The 21151-nt window shown below is 39.5% G+C and overlaps 1 protein-coding gene and 1 long non-coding RNA gene across 3 annotated transcripts in view; one reads left to right on the top strand and one right to left on the bottom strand.

The window, feature by feature from the left end:
• The window catches only part of PEX1 (peroxisomal biogenesis factor 1), a 43970-nt gene extending 40679 nt beyond the window's left edge, over positions 1 to 3291 (top strand). The window contains exon 24 of the mRNA XM_036879263.2: positions 2802 to 3291. Within this exon, the coding sequence (XP_036735158.1) occupies positions 2802 to 2886 (85 nt within the window). The 3' untranslated portion in view covers positions 2887 to 3291. The remainder of the gene's footprint in view (positions 1 to 2801) is intronic.
• The window catches only part of LOC118909111 (uncharacterized), a 55301-nt gene that overhangs the window by 33724 nt on the left and 426 nt on the right, over positions 1 to 21151 (bottom strand). For both annotated transcript variants that reach the window (XR_008998486.1, XR_008998487.1), the window contains exon 2: positions 1471 to 1616. This is a non-coding gene — a long non-coding RNA (uncharacterized LOC118909111). The remainder of the gene's footprint in view (positions 1 to 1470; positions 1617 to 21151) is intronic.

Below are 21151 nucleotides of genomic sequence, written 5' to 3'. Positions count from 1 at the left end.
CTGGTCTTTCCATAGGTACCAGTGAGACAATTGTTTAGCAGGAAAGCTCTCTAAAATTTTTTTCCAAATATATTAAGTTCTTCTGATTCAAAAGATCCATTGTCTGGCCACTGACAATAGGATCATATATTAATCTTAATGGCGACTCAAACCAGTAAGTCTTTTTATGGGTTAACCATAGACCCATGAAGTGTCCCTAAACAGAGTGCAAAGGATAGAGCCCTCACATAATCCAGAAAATTTATGCCCAGAATTAGCCAAAGAAAGCAAAGGCTTTCATTGTCAACGATGGTAAGAATGGTGTCATGAAGTGTCACTAGTTGCCTATGAGAATGTGAGATGCCTCTACTCACAGACTCATCTGTGACACTGGGCAGGCACTACTAGAACAGGGCTTTCCCAATACTAAAAAGAAAATGACGTTTGAGACAACAGAGGCCCCCTGTGGGCTGGGACCCCTTAAGACAAACTCCCCCAGAGCTGGCCATTGTTGGACAAGAGCTGCGTCACTTTGTGTCTCAGAGCCCAAGTCTACTTGCCTGCCCCCAGGTACAAGCTGATAGTTGCATCCTCTGGCTGGCAGAAACCACAGAGATAATATTCTCACTGGTTACAAAGTCAAGCTCTCAAAGACATAGAATAAGATGAGAGGAAAACCTCATCCAGTTTTCTAATGTAGGTGACTATGGGATGAGTATAAGTTTTCATCCAGAATTTCCCACCTGGCCTTGGCCTATTTACATACCAGTGGATGTTTACTATGGCAGAGCCTCCCATCAATCCAAGGCAAGGGGTGGAGAGAAAGCAGCCATTCTCTCTTCCCCTCCATTCCTGGTACCTAATTGGTCTGGTGCCTGCCAGTCACCAGGGACCCGCCCATGGAGTTCCTTTCAGAAGGGGCGGCTGGAGGGACACGGGGCTCCAGCGCCGCAGGGACAGACCAAGCCAGGGCTGGCTACTGAACTCAAGCAAGCTGTGAGCAATAAAAACCCTTTCTCCCAACCTGCCCTTCCCCTTGTCCTTCGGTTTCATCAGATGCATAGGGAACTCGCCCCGTGTTGGGAACCCCATTACTCCAGGAGCTACGGTGACCCACGGCGCAGCTTGTCTAAACAGACTCAGGTCTGGGGAGAACCACGAACTCACCCCAGTCTGTGTCCGTGAGTCTCAGCCTCAGTCTGTGAGGCTAATAGGATCTGTGCCTGCATTCCTTGTGGTTTTCCTCCTTATTACAAATGACACAAAAGACAGAGACCAAAGAAAACAGTAAACATTCTTGGGAGGAAAGGGATTAATAGAAACTAAGAGTACTCATCACACATTTTTACCAGAGTCACTATATTCAAGGAACTGGTTCACACAAGTATTTCCTCCAGTTCACCTAAGTTTAGGAAAAGGACTCGCACCACTGTCACTTCCACTGGATCCTGCAGGCAGAGACCCAGGAGGCTGAGTGATAAGAATTCTTACCTTCTGCCATTCTTCTTGGAGGCCCCAGGATCTCTCAGCTGCAGCAGCCCCAGAGCCAGTGGTGTCCAGCCCGTGGAGGGATCCATGTTGGGCTCCAGACTGTACAGATGGAAAACTTTTCTTCCCTTCTAGGTTCTTTGGCCAGTCTAAAATTAAATGGACATAAGACAGATTAACAGGAAAAAAATATTTCATACAGAGCCCCATTAAAAATATGAAGCTCAAAGGCAGTCAAGCACTTGGAGCTTATATGCCACCCTGAGTGAAGGAAAGGGATGGGGCCTGTAGCTTCAGAGGGGAGGAAGGCCATTCACGGCAATGCTTGACAATCAAATGACGTCTTTTATTGGCAACAGTTAGCTGAGAAGTGGCTCTCTTTCTGGCACAGGCCCCTCTCTCAGTTCTTTTAGGCAGTTCAGGGAGAAGTAAAAGGTTCTTCCTGAGTCTGCTGGGTCTTGATTCCCTTCCACTCAATATAGTCCACATGCCAAGGCAGTTTGGGATGACATATTCTGCTCCCCTTCAACACGCAGAAGTAATACATACTTACTGTAGAAGATGCAGAAAATACAGACAAAAATAAGAAAAATTTCCTTTAGTCCCACCACTTCCCAAAGCATATTTATATGTTTTTTTAACTAAAGTAAGACAGTCTGCACATATTGCTTTCATCCATCCATCCTGAACATTCACATTTTAAATGTTAACTATTTATTGTTTTTAATGTCATCTTATAGTACAGCTGTGCCACAATATCCAACTTTTGGACATTTAAGTTGCATCCAGGTTTTCACTATTAATAGCAATGTGATAATAAACATTCTCAGAGCTGAGTGCACATGTCCTTAGTTATTAGTCACTGGGATAAAGAATTGTTACATCCCAGGGTACTCATTTTTAAGGCTTTTGAAAGCTATTGCCAGTCCCCGTCCAGAAGTGCTGTGCAGAGCATGTTCCAACGGAAGTGTGTGGAGAGTGCCAGTTTCTCTCTAACATCTTCACTAACACTTTTCTCAACTTGGCCAATTTGGAGAAAATTGGTATCTTCATTAAAAATTTGCGTATCTTTGATTAAAACTACAGAGGTTTTTTTATATTAATCATTGCCATTTGTGTTTTATCTTTTGTAACTTACCTCTTAATCCTTTTCGCTTTTCCTGTTGGAGTGTTCAACTTGTGAAAATTTATTTGTAAGAACTTTTCTGTTACGAACATTTTTTTTCCAGTGTGCTATTTCCCTTTGTTTCTTAAAATATACTTGTTTGCAGAGCGCCCATTGTCTTTTGTAATTTTTACATTTAAATGTACTAAATACGATCTCCTTTTTTAAGGTATGAAAGCTTTCAAAATCCAAAGAAGAGAAAAAATCAAAGTGGAACAATGTTTCGACCTGGACAGAAAGTAACCCTAGCATAAAACAGACTTATGGTTATTTTGTTTTTTGTTTTTTGTTTTTTTGGTGGCTTGTCCCTATATTGCAACAGTAAAAATGGTGTCTGTAAATTCCTTTTTAATTTGACACATTGACTTACTGTATAAAATCACAGATTGGTAAACATGTGGTTCTGTAATGATCAGGATTACTTGAGATTCATACTATATAACAAATTGGGATATTTATAACAGATTCTGTATTTTATTTCCTATAAATCCATATTAAATCCTTAATGAAATAATATTGGCCAAATAGTATAACAAATATTTTTCTCTTTTGAAGAAAAGATAGAACTCACTGTCAGCAACATACTCAACATCTTGTCTTGACAAATTTTATGCTTAGCAACTTCTTGACTGTTTTGGAAATAAAATACTATTTACTGATCCAAGTATCTTCTTTTATCAGCATATGTAGAATTTACACACAATTCAGATAAATTCATTGCCTCAACCAAAAACGTGATCATATTCCCCTAACATAACCACATCCAGCTCCAAGGCCAGGATCTTGAATGCTGTCCATTCCTCCCCTGGGGCCATTGTGACATCTTGCTGATCTCTAGTTTATGAACCAGATTATAAAGTCAGTCACCATCAACACAACCTCTATTAATACTGTGGTAAAGAAAAAGAAATTTAGGTAACATACAGGTAAGTACATGAGACAGGAAAGAAACAGGTACAGGCAGCACCCACTGCCCTTCCTGCAGCCAATCATGAGGCAGGCTGCTATTTTTGACATCTCTCTTCCATCATTTAGTCCATGTTCCTCTGAGTTCAGCCAGCACCTCAGTGGATTAGATGCACTACTAGGTGGGATGATCCAAACCTTCAGTCCCATGGGAGACGCTGGCGGCCTAAGATCACAGAAGTCAGCTGTTAAATTTTGCCTTAAGTGTCCAGTATTCCCACAGGGTTCGGTCTATACTGCTCCCATCCCTGTGTGCAGCAGCAATGGGTGGCTGGAGCTGGAGGCCGACTGACACCTGTAGAGAAGCCATCCAGGGCCCCTGATCATTAAAGCACTGAGGACTCAGCTGAGCGTTCACACAGGGCACAGACATGCTGACTCTGAGCCCATTCCAAGAACTCTGGCCATACCTTCCCCCAGACCTCATGACTAGTTCTCCAGCCATCCTCTTTCCAAATCTCTGGTCAACTGGTTATTAGCCACTGTCTATGAATCAACATAGGTTTTTATATCAGACATCTCTACCTGCTGGCAAAAATGGAAGGGACTCCCCTCAGGCTGTGTCTGTGAGTCTCAGATTCAGAAAATCTCCCTTGGGGGGCTGCCCATCTGCACTGGTGGTCCGGGCTCTCCCTCAGATACAGCAGGCATACCCGCCCTTGGATGGGTAGGTCTCCGTAAAGGAATTAGTGCAGACCCAGTGTTCCTGATCCTCAATCCCAGAGTGTCTAGTTATCTCTCAGCACATCTGAGAAATGGCCTAGTGAGTGGTTTCAGGTCCTTCAGGGAAGACTTGGAAGAAGGAAGACCTGTAGCAGGTACTCATGATGTTATCACAGGGGTAATATCCATTCCATAGACATCTGACTTCCATTCTTGGTCTGACCTAAGAGAACTGGGTCAGGGGCCATGACTATATTGTGATGACTCAATTAGGCCTTGTTTACTAATAGATATTTTTAAATAATAAGAATCAAGTAGGATCTTTGACCATCTGTTTTGGTCTTAAAGATCACACAATTAGTTAGGCAGCACCAAAGAACTCTGCAGGTCAGACCGCTGTGATTAATGTGCCAGCTTTGTTGATTATGGAAGCCTCCTGGCCTCACATTGCGGCTACCCAACTCTGATGTCCCAGATGCTCCCGTCCCCACTGAAATCAGAGCCCATTTCTACTGCAACATCTTCCACTTGTATCCCCATCAACTGTGGCAGTTTCTGCAGACTGACTTATTCAACATCCATTCTAACGCCTCTCGCTTGCCTTCTGCTGCTCTCTGGAGAGTGAATTACTGAGTCACATAATCTCCGTTAGAGCCATGCATGGCTATGTGACATAGTTTTAGACAATGAGTATAGGTAGAAGTCCCTGGGTGGGCTCCCTCCCTGAAATGAGGGTACAATGTCTGGGGATGCAGGAATCATCTTGCAAACATGAGGGTAAAAACTACAAGCAACTGATGGCAGAACAAGAAAACAGAAGTAGCCTGGTTTCCTGATGGCATCATGATGTCACATACCAGCCCCTGGATGTCCTACTCCTGGACCTTTGTTAATGCCTGAGAAGAGAAATCCTGTCTACTTCTCTGAGTAGGGTTCCTATTATAACCAAAACCAATCCTAACACATTCACCAATGTATTCCTTAAGACCTTGTTGGAGGAGTTTTCTGACAGCCGCACTGTTTTGGTGGACAGAGTTGGGGGTGGTGATAAGTTGGTAAACTGTACAGGATTCATTCACTCAACATGCCTACCTCACAGTCTCTGGACTTCTTTCATTAATCCAAGATATTTCAGGCATCTCAACTTCACTCAGCGTGAATCATTGAGTCTGGGTTCTAATTACTCAACCATGGAATGAATTAGAAACTTCCAGATGCTGAAGCAGCCAATGAACCAAAAATTAAATATTAATTAAAGTTATGTGCATTAATATATTCAACCTGACCAATGGTAATGCTCTTTCCTTAGTCTAACACCCCCACACATACTGTTATCTCCATACATACTTTTTAGATTTTGCATAAAGAAGCAAAATATTATAATTCTTGTATTGTCTAAGCTGCTTCCTCCTGGTTTCACTTTTTATTTGCTCCCTAGGGCATGCTGGGATCAGACAATGGTTGGGGGAGTTGGGATGCAAGAGTGAACTTCCTTTTCTGCAAGACTGGTTGGTCCCTCACACGTGTATGCATTTCAGGGTCCTCAAGCAAGGGACATAGGGGCTATTTCACTAACAAGAAAGATTTTCAAAGTGGGCATTCAAGGGACTCCAGATTCTTCCATGTTTCCCCATCCCAATTGTCAGAGGCTCACTCTTTCTGACCAAGGCTTTAACTTTACCATTCGAGAGCTGATAGGGCTATGAATATGGCATATGAATCCAACGTGGAAAATGTAATCCAGTAAGCTGTGGGGTCAACCCTGCATTTGGTTTTCAGCTTTCAGCTTCATGGCTCCAAAAGACCAGGGGTTCTTTTAGCAGGCATACAAATCCTTAGTTTCCTGCCTGTGCCTTGAGCTGAAAATATAAACATCTGGCTTGTCTTTCTTTAAGGTCTCTAGTGCTACAGTCAGCTCGCCCATTTGAAATCCTCTTGTGTTCCATAGCAGCAACCCCTTCAATGGGCACCTCATTCCTGGGAATTCACAAGGCATTGTGTTAAGGAAAGTTGGGTTTTCCTTGACCTCAGCCTTTACTGAGGTAGATAAATAATCCCAAATTTCCCCTTCTTTTGTTTTCTTTTTTTTTATTAAGGTGTCATTGATATACAATCTTATGAAGGTTTCACGTGAGCAACATTGTGGTAACTACATTCCCCCTATTATCAAGTCCCCCGCCAACATACCCCATTACAGTCACTGTCCATCAGGTAGTAAGATGCTATAGAGTCATTACTTGTCTTCTCCGTGCTATACTGCCTTCCCCATGCACCCTCTACATTATGTGTACTAATCATAATGTCACTTAATCCCCTTCTCCATCCCTTCGTACACCCCCTCCCCCCACCAACCACTTCCCTTTGGTAACCGTTAGTCCCTTCTTGGAGTCTGTGAGTCTGCTGCTGTTTTGTTCCTTCAGTTTTGCTTTGTTGTTATACTCCACAAATTACTGAAATCATTTGGTACTTGTCTTTCTCTGCCTGGCTCATTTCACTGAGCATAATACCCTCTAGCTCCATCCATGTTGTAAATGGTAGGATTTATTTTATTCTTATGGCTGAATAATATTCCATTGTATATATAGACCACCTCTTCTTTATCCATTCATCTACTGATGGACACTTAGGTTGCTTCCATGTCTTGGCTATTATAAATAGTGCTGCAATAAGCATAAGGGTACATACGTCTTTTTGAATCTGGGATCTTGTTTTCTTTGGGTAAATTCCTAGGAGTGGAATTCTTGGGTCAAATGGTATTTCTATTTTGAGTTTTTTGAGGAACCTCCATACTGCTTTCCACAATGGTTGAACTAATTTACATTCCCACCAGCAGTGTAGGAGGGTTCCCCTTTCTCTGCATCCTCATCAGCATTTGTTGTTCCCCCCTTATTTTCTTGAAAAGTATTCCCTGAAACCACTTCTGGTACTGATTTCTGTACCATCAGGGCTTTCAGTAGCAGAAACCATCTCTGACTTTTTCAATCAGGAAAGGAATCTGTGGAAAGCTCTTCAGGACTAGAAAGCAAAGAGATGCTCAGAGGCTGGCAGTATCACATCACCAGTCTCTCGGTGACACGAGAACTGGTTAAAGGGGCCCCCACTCCAAAAACCAGGACTCTGAGAGCCAACCAATCAACACCAACCTCGCCCAGAGGACCTCCTGTGGATGACATCATCCCATTCCTACCTCTCCAAGTCTGCCATTCATGAATATCTAGCTTCCCAACAACCCCATATAAGATCATCAGCCTGCTCTGCTAAGGAAGCCTGGGCCTGTGTCATAGCTTATGGTTACTGTAGTAAGCAAAAATCTCAGCTGTATATTTCTTATTTTAGATATTGAGTAGTGATCTCATCCTCCTCTGATAGTTGCCTAATCAGTATTAACAATTCCAAGCCTGAAATCTGGTCATCTGTTAAGAATCTGACTGGGAGAACACTTAGCATTAGCACCAACTATTCCTTTGCAGTTTCTTTTGGAAACGGCACCCAGTTGTTACTGCACTATATTGAAAGTTCCACAAAGGGCCAACTGTGCACATTGCTCACTGCTGTAATCTAGATCAGTGCCTTGCATTGGCAAGCAGTCAATAAATATTTGGGAATCAATCATTCTTATTTCTCAACTGAAAATGGCATAATCCTCCTTTGAATTAATAAGGAAGGGGGAACAGAAAAAAAACAAAACAATCTAATATTTTAGCACCCTGTTTTTTAGACTAGAGCAGATATGATTAGGAATTGGTTTTGACTGTAAAAGCAATAGAAATTGGTCATCTACAAAATATTTCAGGAGATACTAGAAGCACAGATTCTTAAAATAAATGGACATCTTACATTCATCCAGTAAAATACTCAATGTTGCTAAGTATAAAGAACTAAAATTAAAAACAAATTGGAAAATACTAGACAATGGTATTATGTCATGAAGTTTACACATTTCCTAGGCCACCTGACCTTTTTTGTAAAACTGGTATAAAACTCAACCTCCCAAGAAATTTCTAAGAATCAAACAAATCAACAACTAAAAGCAAAAAAATATTCTATGATAACAAATACCATCAACCATACACTGACAGAGAAATTTTGCCTAGGGTTTTAAACAGAAAATTGAAATGAGACATTCTGGCCTAGACATTTATTCGGCCCATTACTCAGATACTCTGCAGAAATCAATGTCAGTTAAAGGGAATGTTGTACCTTCTTCACAAAGTAAAAATGCTGAATCAAAACTACTGATTTTCAAAACATTTTAAGCGCAACCCAGAGTAACACATTTTACATCATGATCTGGCCCATATGCACATACTGCTGAAATAAAATTTTTTCACAAAACAGTACCTACCCTTACCTTGATGTTCTGATACTTTCTATCCTCTTTTATTCTATTCTCTTTCGTGTAAATAATACTAGTTTTGGCCCACACATGGAATAAGACTTGCAAACTGAAAAACACTGGCCTACAGAGGAAAAAAGTACTGGAATATAGAATTGCTTTGTATCTTAGGATCTCATATCCAGAATGAACACACACACACAAAGCACTTCAAATCTGCTTTCTCAGAGAACCACAACCCATCTAAGGAGAGGCATGCCCTAGCATTACAGAAGTGTTATAAATTTCTATAGTTGGTAGCACCTTTTTTTGTCTTTGATGCAAATTACTCTATTCATGTGTTCAGGAAACTTCCATATTCTCCATTAAATACAGATAAATGGGTTCATCATTAAATCAACTCCACCCCAAATTACTTGGATTAATCACCTCATTAGTTCACCTTTCCCAATTCTGGAGGGATTACTGAATTTTAAAATCATCGCTGCATGTGTATTAAGCAAATAGTCCTTGACTTTTGAGTTGATCTCTTTTCTCTTACAAAGAAACATGACAAACATCCAAGCACAATCAGATACCAATATCTGAAGATGGTCAGTCAGTTCAACTGACGAGTAAAACATGAAGTTTTACTATGATTTGAGGATGATGAAAAATCTTAATCACATTTCTAAGGTCTTAGGGCAGGACCAGTTGGCTGGATATAGATCCAACCTGCACTACAGCTTCTGATCATAGCCTCAGAAACATGTGCATAAATCTTTAGCTAGACTCATCAAGAAAAAAAGAGGACTCAAATAAAATCATAAATGAAAGAGAAGTTACAACTGACATCACAGAAATACAACTGTAAGAGAATACTATGAAAATTATATGCCAACATAATACGACAAACACACAGCTATCATCATACTTAACAGCAAGCTAAAAGCTTTTCCTCTAAGATTAGGAACAGGACAAGAATGACTACTTTCCCCACTTTTGTTCAATATGGTACTGGAAGTACTAGCAATAACAATGAGGCAAGAAAAAGAAAGAAAAGGCATCCAAATTGGTAGGGAGGAAGTAATATTGTCACTATTTGCAGATTACATGATACTATATATAGAAAACCCTGAAGACTCCCCCAAAAAACTAGAATTAATAAATGAACTCAGTGAAGTTGTAGGATACAAAATCAATATACATAAATCAGTCGCACTTCTAAATGCAAAAAATGAACTAACAGGAAGAGAAATAAAGGAATCAATCCCATTTACAATTGCATCAAAAAGAATAAAATACCTAGAAATTAATCTAACCAATGAAGTGAAACACCTATGCTCTGAAAACTATAAGATATTGATAAAAGACATTGAAGAAGACACAAATAAATGGAAGGATATCCCATGTTCATGGATAGGAAGAATTAATACTGTTAAAATGGCCATACTTCCCAAAGCAATTTACAGATTCAATGTAGTCCCTTTCAAAATACAATGGCATTTTTCATTGAAGTAGAGCATAATAATCCTCAAATTTGTATGGAACCACAAGAAACATCAAATAGCCACAAACATCAAATGCAATCTTGAGAAAGACAAAGCTAGAGGTGTCACATGCCTCAATTTCAAACAATACTACAAAACTATAGTAATCAAAATAGTATGGTACCAGCACAAGAACAGATACACAGACCAATGGAACAGAATAGAGAGCCCAGAAATAAACCCATGCCCATATGGTCAATGAATATATAACAAAGGAGGCAAGAATATATAGTGGAAAGATGACAGTATCTTCAATATAGTCTTGGAGAAACTGAACAGCTACATGAAAAATAATCAAACTGGATCAATGTCTTACAATATACACACAAATGAACCCAAAAGTGTTTAAAGACCTAAATATAAGACCTGAAATCATACAACTCCTAGATGAAAGCATCAGCTGTAAAATTTTGAACATCAACATTAATAACTTTTTTCTGGATATGTCTTCCCAAGCAAGGGAAACACAAGCAAAAATAAGTGGGACTATATCAAATTAAAAAGCTTCTGCACTGCAAAGGAAACCATCAAAAAAATGAAAAGGCAGTCTTGGTGGGTGCTCAAGATGGTGGTATAAGTAGGGTGGCAGAAATATCCTCCCAAAACCATATATATTTTGAAAATACAGCAAATACAACTATTCCTAAAACAGTGACCAGAAGATACAGTACACCAGCCAGGCTACATCTGCAAGAACCCAACATGTCATGGAAAAGGGTAACATACAAAGCCATGACCTGGCAGGACCAGAGCATGACCCCCACCCCAGCTCACTAGAGGGGGGGAAAAGAACCAGAGTGGGGAGGGAGTGGAAGCATAGGACTACTAAATAACCAGCCCTAGTAATCTGCACCAGGAGCACAGACACACATTGCATGATGTACTGGATATTAGAGAAACGGAAAAGTAAAATCCAAGATGGAGACTGTGAGTGGGTCCCCACAGCTGGCTCCCCTGGGAAAAAAGAAAAGTGGGCACTTTAAAGGTATTAAAGGGACAAGGATTTAACAGGTAGACAAAATCGTCTCAGCACACTCAGCCTAGCAGGCTGGAATCTTAAGGAAATTCAGGCGCCCTAACCCCCTGGGTGGCAACGCAGCTCCAAAGCCCATCAAATCAATAAGCAGCCTGCCATACATTCCCCTCCTCTGGCACTGCAAGGAAGCCAGCTGACCTGCCACTGCTGTGGACCAGCTAGGGAGCTGCCCCATCCACAGCAACCACACAGAGTCTTCTCCCAGTGCACAGCTAACTGGGCCAGACCCAGAGGCTGCTGCCTATGCGCAGCTGTCCAGCACAGGCAGAGTAAGCCAGCACAAGGTCCAGAAGGCAAGAAGGGGTGCCATTCTAGCAGGAGAACACAACTGGTGCATCTGCGACCGGCTGCAGAGTGCCCTAGGCCATCCTGAGAGCTTCCCCACCCACAGAAGCTCATGCAATTAACCAAGAGACTGCTCCCTGTGTACGGGTAACTGTCACAGGCACCAGAGAAGGGCAAGGTGATGAACAAGCAGGAAGGGACATTGTTCTCCCAGCTGACACACATGCCACTTGCCAGTGATCACTTCTATCACCATGAAAAGGCAGAACGACCTGGTCCAGTCCAAAATCACTCAAAAAACGCCAGAGAGAGGGCCTGATGAGATAGATATAACCAATCTTCCTGAAAAAGAATTCAAAATAAAAGACATAACCATCCTGATGGAGCTGCAGAGATATATGCAAGAGCTAAGGGATGAAGCCCGGAGGGAGATAACAGAAATGAAACAATCAACAGAAGGACTTGAGAGCAGACTGGATGAGGTGCAAGAGACTGTTAATGGAATAGAAATCAGATAACAGGAATACAGAGAAGCTGAGGCAGAAAGAGACAAAAGGATCTCTAGGAATGAAAGAATATTAAGAGAAATGTGTGACCAATCCAAACAGAACAACATTCACATTATAGGGGTACCAGAAGAAGAAGAGAGAGAAAAAGGGAACGAAGTGTCTTTGAAGAAATAATTGCTCAAAATGTCTCCAAGGTGGGGAAGGAAATAGTCTCTTAGACCATGGAGGCTCACAGATCTCCCACCACAAGTAATCCAAGGAGGACAACACCAAGACATATAATAGTTAAAAATGGGAAAGTTCAAAGACAAGGATAGGGTTTTAAAGGCAGCTAGACAGAGAAAAAAGATGACCTACAAAGGAAGACGCATCAGGCTATCATCAGACTTCTCAACAGAAACCTTAAAGGCCAGAAGAGAATGGCATGATATATTTAATGCAATGAAACAGAAGGGCCTTGAACAAAGAATACTGTATCCAGCAAGATTATCATTTAAATTTGAAGGAGGGATTAAACAACTTCCAGATAAGCAAAATTGAGGGGATTTGCCTCCCACAAACGACCTCTACAGGGTATTTTAAATGGACTGCTCTAGATGGAAGTACTCCTAAGGATAAATAGATGTCACCAGAGAAAATAAAATCACAGGAAAGAAAGCAGACAAACCAAATACTAACGGCAAAAAACAAAATCAGCTATCCACAAAAGCAGTCAAGGGAAGCACAAAACAGTACAGAATAAAACATCTAACATATAGAGTGGAGGAGGAAGAAGAACAAGGGAGAGAAAAAAAGAATAATCAGATGGAGTTTATAACACCCTAATAAGTGAGTTAAAGTTAGATGATTAGATAGTAAAGAAGCTACACTTGAACCTTTGGTAACCATGAATCCAAAGCCTACAATGGCAGTAAGTATATATCTATCAATAATCACCCAAAATGTAAATGGACTGAATGCACCAATCAAAAGACACACAGTAATACAATGGATAAAAAGCAAGACCAAGCTATAAACTGATAACAAGAGATTCACCTCAAACCCAAAGACATACACAGACTAAAAGTGAAGAGATGGAAAAAGATATTTCATGCAAACAATAGGGAGAAAAAAGCAGGTGTTGCAGTACTTGTATCAGACAGAATAACTTCAAAACAAACAAAGTCACAAGAGATAAAGAAGTACATTACATAATGATAAACAGGGCAGTCCAACAAGAGGATATAACCATTATAACCATTATAAACATCTATGCACCCAGCACAGGAGCACCAACACATGTAAAACAAATAATAACAGAATTAAAGGAGGAAATAGAATGCAACACACCTATTTTAGGAGACTTCAACACCCCACTCACTCCAAAAGACAGATAAACCAGATAGAAAATAAGGACACAGAGGCACGTAACAACACACTAGAACAACACACTAGAACACACTAGGTCTGTTAGAACAGACCTAACAGACACCTACAGAACTCTACACCCAAAAGCAGCAGGATACACATTCTTCTCAAGTGCACATGGAACATTGTCCAGAATAGACCACATACTAGGCCACAAAAAGAGCCTCAGTAAATTCAAAGATTGAAATTCTACCAACCAACTTCTCAGATCACAAAGGTATAAATCTAGAAAAATATTTTACAAAGAAAACAAAAAGGCTCACAAACACATGCAGGCTTAACATGCTCCTAAATACTCAATGGATCAATGACCAAATTAAAACAGAGATCAAGCAATATATGGAGACTAATGACAAGAACAGCACAATGTTCCAACTTCTGTGGGATGCAGCAAAGGCACTACTAAGAGGAAAGTATATAGCAATCCAGGCATATTTAAAGAAGGAAGAACAATCCCAAATGAATAGTCTAAATTCACAATTAGTGAAACTGGAAGAAGAAGAACAAATGAGACCAAAAGTCAGCAGAAGGAGGGATAAAAAAAGATCAGAGAATAAATAAATAAAATTGAGAAGAATAAAACAATAGAAAAAAATCAATAAAACCAAGAGCTGCTTCTTTGAGAAAATAAACAAAATAGATAAACCCCTAGCCAGACTTATTAAGAGAAGAATCTACACACATAAACAGAATCAGAAATGAGAAAGGAAAAATCACTACAGACACCACAGAAATACAAAGAATTATTAGGAAATATTTTGAAAATCTACATGCTAACAAGCTGGAAAACCTAAAAGAAATGGACAACTTTCTAGAAAAATACAACCTTCCAAGACTGACCCAGGAAGAAATAGAAAATCTAACCAGACCAATTACCAGCAATGAAATTGAATCAGTAATCAAAAACTACCAAAGAACAAAACCCCTGGGCCAGATGGATTCTCCACTGAATTTTATCAGACATATAGGGAAGACATAATCCTCATTCTCCTTAAAGTTTTCCAAAAAATGGAAGAGAAGGGAATACTTCCAAATGCATTCTATGAAGCCAGCATCACTCTAATATCAAAACCATGCAAACACCCCACCAAAAAAGAAAATTACAGACCAATATCCCTGATGAATGTAGATGCAAAAATACTCAACAAAATATTAGCAAACTGAATTCAAAAATACATCAAGAGGATCATACATTATGATCAAGTGGGATTCATCTCAGGGATGCAAGGATAGAACATTAAAAAATACATCAACATCATCTACCATGTCAACAAAAAGAAGGACAAAAAACACATAATCATCTTCATAGATGCTGAAAAAGCATTTGAAAAAATTCAATATCCATTCATGATAAAAACTCTCAACAAAATGGGTATAGAGGGCAAGTACCTTAACATAATAAAGGCCATATATGACAAACACACAGCCAACATCATACTTAACAGCGAGAAGCTGAAAGCTTTTCACTTAAGATCGGGAACAAGACAGGGATGCCCACTCTCCCCACTTTGATTCAACATAGTACTAGAGGTCCTAGCCATGGCAATCAGACAAAAAAAAAGAAATACAAGGCCACAAGACTGGTAAAGAAGAAGTTAAACTGTCACTATTTGCAGATGACATGATATTGTACATAAAAATCCCTAAAGACTCCACTCCAAAACTTCTAGCATATCTGAATTCAGCAACGTAGCTCGATACACAATTAATACACAGAAATCTGTTGCTTTCCTATACACTAATGATGAACTAGCAGAAAGAGAAATCAGGAAAACAATTCCATTCACGACTGCATCAAAAAGAATAAAATACCTAGGAATAAACCTAACCAAGGAAGTGAAAGACCTATACCCTGAAAACTATGAGAGACTCTTAAGAGAAATTAAAGGGGACACTAACAAATGGAAATTCATCCCATACTCTTGATTAGGAAGAATTAATATTGTCAAAATGGCCATACTGCCTAAAGCAATATACAAATTCAATGCAATGCCTATCAAAATACCAACAGCATTCATCAACAAATAGTTCTGAAATTCATATGGAACCACAAAAGACCCCGAATAGCCAAAGGAATCCTGAGAAGAAAGAATAAAGCAGGGGGGATCTTGCTTCCCAACTTCAAGCTCTACTAGAAAGACACAGTATTCAAGACAATTTGGTACTGGCACAAGAGCAGAGCCACAGACAAGTGGAACAGAATAGAGAGCACAGATATTAACTGAAACATATATGGTCAATTAGTATATGATAAAGGAGCCATGGATATACATTGGGGAAATGACAGTCTCTTCATTGTCTAACCCCATACACAAAAGTAAATCCAAAATGGATCAAAGACCTGAATGTAAGTCATGAAACCATAAAACTCTTAGGCAAAAATCTCTTGGGCATAAACATGAGCAAGTTCTTATGGACATATCTCCCCAGGCAAGGGAAACAAAAGCATTAATGAACAAGTGGGACTCTATCAAGCTGAAAAGATTCTGTACAGCAAAGGACACTATCAGTAGAACAAAAAGGCATCCTACAGTATGGGGGAATATATTCATATATGACATATCTGATAAAGGGTTGACATCCAAAATTTATAAAGAACTCATGCACCTCAACAAACAGAAAGCAAATAATCCAAATAAAAAATGGGCAGAAGATCTGAACAGACACTTCTCCAAAGAAGAAATTCAGATGGCCAACAGGCACATGAAAAGATGCTCCACATCGGTAAATATCAGGGAAATGCAAATTAAAACCACAATGAGAAATCAGCTCACACCAGTTAGGATGGCCACCATCCAAAAGACAAACAACAACAAATGTTAGCGAGGATGTGGAGAAAGGGGAACCCTCCTACACTGCTGGTGGGAATGTAAATTCGTTCAACCATTGTGGAAAGCAGTATGGAGGTTCCTCAAAATGCTCAAAATAGAAATACCATTTGACCCAGGAATCCCACTTCTAGGAATTTACCCTAAGAATGCAGCAGCCCAGTTTGAAAAAGACATATGCACACCTATGTTTATCGCAGCACTGTTTACAATAGCCAAGAAATGGAAGCAACCTAAGTGTCCATCAGTAGATGAATGGATAAAGAAGATGTGGTACATATACACAATGAAATATTATTCAGCCATAAGAAGAAAACAAATCCTACCATTTGCAACAACATGGATGGAGCTAGTTGGTATTATGCTCAGTGAAATAAGCCAGGTGGAGAAAGACAAGTACCAAATGATTTCACTCATCTGTGAATTATAAGAACAAAGCAAAAACTGAAGGAACCAAACAGCAGCAGCCTCACAGAACCCAAGAATGGACTCACAGTTACCAAAGGGAAAGGCACTGGGGAGGATGGGTGGGAAGGGAGGAATAATGGGGAAAAAGGGGAATTATGATTAGCACACATAATGTAGGGGTGGGGGCACAGGGAAGGAAGTACAACACAGAGAAGACAAGTAGTGATTCTGTAGCATCTTACTACGCTGATGGACAGTGAATGTAATGGGGTATGTGGTGGGGACTTGATAATGGGGGCAGTCTAGTAACCATAATGTTGCTCATGTAATTGTACATTAAATGATACCAAAATAAAAAAAATGAAAAGGCAAACTTACTATTTGGGAGAATATATCTGCAAATGATGTATCTGATAAGAGGCTAATATCCAAAATATATAAAGAACTCATATACCACAAAAAAGACAATCAGATTTTTTAAATGGGCACTGGACTTGAATAGACATTTTTTAAAAGTAAAATACAGATGGCCAACAGACATATGAAAAGAGGCTAATCACTAATCATCAGGGAAATGCAAATTGAAACCACAGTGTTTACCACACAAGACAGAATGGCAAGTAATAACACAACAAATAAGTATTGGTGAGGATGTAGAGAAAATAGAACCTTCGTTCACTGATGGTGGGATTGTAATTTGGTGCAGCCACTATGGGAAGCAGTATGGAGGTTTCTCAAAAGACTAACTGTAGAAATCCCATATGACCCGTCAATTCCACTTCTGGGGATTTACCTGAGGAAAACAAATCACCAATCTGAAGAGATAAATGCACCCTATGTTCATCAATGCATTATTTACAATGGCCAAAATATGGAAACAATCTAAATGACAGTTGATAAGTAAATGAAAAAAACATGGTACATATATACAATGGAATACTACTCAGCAATAAAAAAGAATGGAATCTTTTCATTTGTGACAACATGGATGGACCTAGAAGATATTATGCTAAGTGAAATAAGTCAAACAGAAAGACAAAATAATTTATGATTTCACTTATATATGGAATCTAAAAAAAACAAAAAAATGAACAAAAAAATTGAAATAGACTCATAAACACCGAGAACAGACTCGTGGTTGCTGTAGAGGAGGTAGGTGGGGGGAATGTGTGAAATACGTGAAGGGAGAAAACAATTAGTGAGAATGTTTGATATCTTGATCTGGGCAATGGTTACATGAGTGTATATATGTAAAAATTCATCAAGGTGTACACTGAGATTTGTGCATTTTATTGTAAAAAAAAAAAAAGGATCCCAATCTACATCATGGAAAAGGTTAGGTAAAAGCTAATAGTAAATAATATAAAATCCTATTCTAGTCCAAACTGCTCAGAACATAATTGGGACATTGTTTCAAAATTCTGTCTACTATCCATTCTAAAAGAGACAATAATTAAATGAAGTTAATTCAGAGGAAATCAATCAGCCTGGAGACAGTGATTAAAGAAACCAGGATGTTTAGATTAGAAAGAGAAGATTTAGGGATATGAAATCTGCCATCAAATATTTCAAGAACTATTATAAAAAGTGGCAAAATAATAGAAAGAGCTGAGGGCTTTTAACTCAGATACAGGTGGTACCATTACAGACATTAGGGTTCCTTTCAAACCTGAGAGTCTAGCAACTCTATAGCATGATTTTATAATAAATCAGAAACGCTAGGTTCAGAACACCCAGGACCAATCTCTCTGGTTTCAAAGTCAAGGAACAGAGTGGAGCCCAAATTTCTAGGGCCAGTGTCAGCAGGCTTTCTGTAGTGGTCATTCTAAGGAGGGCGTCCGGAGGACAAGCCAAAGGTTAGTGAACAAACAGGAAAGTTGGACAAATGTTGTGATGATGTTAAGACAGAACTAAAAAAAAAAACAAAAAAGGCAACTAAAGAAGCCGAAAGTGAACATGCCATAATCAGAGGAAGTAGAGCAAAAGGGAAGTAAACTAATGGAGCTGGTGAGTGTGGCGGGATGACAGAGTGACAGAGCAAGAGTCAGGTTAGGAAAAGGGCTAAGGATGATTTGTGCCTAGCACAGAGTAGGCACTCAACAAACCTAAGACATCATTATTTGCACCTGTGCTCTGATCCACTGAGTTGGAATCAAGTACTCAAAATGGCCAGGGCATGCTAAATCAGGAGCAGATCATGGAGGACCTTAAATTTCACCTCAAGGAGAAGGAAGGAAGGAAGAGAGGGAGGGAGGAAGTTTTGCATCTGCTACTGGCAGTGCCAGAGAGACTGGGTTTCGAAAGGGGATAAGCCCAAAGGCCAATGGTTGAGCACAGCAGAGGTGGCATGGAATCCTTCCTTTCTGGGGCACTTCAGCATCTGATGGAGAGGAAGGTCAGATGGACCCTCTCCTGTATCTTATAATAATATGATCAATGCACATTGATCTAAATGGCGAGGAAGGAATGAGGAGAAATTGGGATTGGCATTGCAACTCACCATCACTACCAGAAAAAAAAACCCTCAAGATAAATCCATGGAGAGTAGCAGAGTTTCCTATTTTACCTTTGTTCATCTCTGAGTAATAAGCACAGGACAGGCCTAACAGGAATGGTCATCAACTGAACTGAATGGCATCACCAGATATTCCATCTCCATTTAAAATGCATTTTGTTATACTTAATCAAACTCTCTAAAATGTAATGATAAACAGTAACATTATTGAATGTTAATAATGTTCAATAATGTTCACTGTCCCTAAGCACCTTATGGGTATTATCATGTTTGATCCCTTCACTGCCTGAGAAGGTGTCTAACCTGTCCAAGATTGTTTCAAATGGCCTTGACTCTGGCTGTCAGAGTCCCAAACCCATGGTTTTACAGTGTTCTACCCTGTCCACTTAGTTCTATTTCAGTGTTGGTCAAGGAGAACACTCTGAAACAAACTTCATGTGCAAGATTTCTGAAGCCCCCTGTTATGCTAAACTAAGTTAAGATAGTACCTTGAGGCAACACAAATAAATGAAAAAAATATTCCATGCCCATGGACTAGAAGAATTGATGTTATTAAAATGTCCATATGCCCAAAGCAATCTACAGATTCAATATAATCCCTATCAAAATTCCAGGGGCATTTTTCACAGACATAGAACAAATAATCCTAAGCTTTGTATGGAGCTACAAAAGGTTCCTGAGAAAGAAGAACAAAGCTGGAGTCATTAATCCCTGATTTCAAACTATATTACAAAGCTATATTATTCCAAACAGTATGGTACTGGCATAAAAACAGAAACATACATTAGTGGAACAGAATATAGAGCCCAGAAATATTCCCATGCATATATAGTCAATTAATTTACAATAAATGAGCCAAGAATCTACAATGGGGAAAGGAATAATCTCTTCAATAAAAACATGTTTGGAACACTGGGCAGCCACCTATAAAAGAATAAAACTGACCACTATTTTATACCATACACAAAAATTAACTGGATTGAATTATACTTGAACATAAGACCTGAAACTGTAAAACTCCTAGAAGAAAACATAGGTGATAACTGTCTTGACATTGGGCTTGGCAATTTTTTGGATTGGACACCAAAAGCAAAGGCAATAAAAACAAAAACCAACAAGCGGAACCACATCAAACTAAAAAGCTTCTGCACAGCAAAGAAAACCATCAACAAATGAAAAGGCAACAATACCAAAAGCAAGAAAATATTTGCAAGTCATATATCTGATAAGAGGTTAATATCCAAGGCATATGAAGAACTCATACAACTCAACACCAAAAAGAATCCAATCAAAAAATGGCAGACAACCTGAACATTTTTTCCCAAGAAGACATACAGATGGCCAAAAGGCACATGAAAAAGTGCTCAATATCACAAATCATTGGGGAAATACAGATCAAAACCACCATGAGATATTACGTCACACCTGTCAGAATTGCTATTATCAAACAGGCAAGAAATACCCACTGTTGGTGAGGATGTGGAGGAAAGGGAACCCTTGTGCCCTTGTGTACTGTTGATGGGAATGTAAATGGGAGAAGCCACTGTGGAAAACAGTATGGCAGAAACTGAAAAAAGTAGAACTATCAATGGTCCAGCAGTTCCACTTCTGAATATTTATCCAAAGAAAGCAAATCACTAATCTGAAAAATTATCTGCACTCCCATGTTCACTGAAGCACTACTTACAATAATAGCCAAGATACCAACAGCAAGTGCCCATCAATGGATGAATGGATAAAGAAAAAAAATACACAAACACAATATGGAATATTATTTCACATACTAAGGAATAAAATCCTGCCACGTGTGACATGGACGGACCTTGAGGGCATTACACTAAGTGAAATATCAGAGAAAGTCAAACCGCATGCTCTCACTCATATTCGGAATCTAAACAAACAAACAACAACAAAAAACCAAGCTCATGGATGCAGAGAACAGAGGGGGGTGGGGGCGGGCCGCAAAGGGTGTCAAACGGTGCCAGGTCCCAGTTATAAAATAAGAGAGTCATGGGGGTGTGCACAGCACGGCAGCTA

The sequence above is a fragment of the Manis pentadactyla genome, chromosome 7, assembly GCF_030020395.1.
Source record: "Manis pentadactyla isolate mManPen7 chromosome 7, mManPen7.hap1, whole genome shotgun sequence".
Taxonomy (NCBI): domain Eukaryota; kingdom Metazoa; phylum Chordata; class Mammalia; order Pholidota; family Manidae; genus Manis; species Manis pentadactyla.
This window is presented reverse-complemented; position numbering and strand designations above follow the sequence as displayed.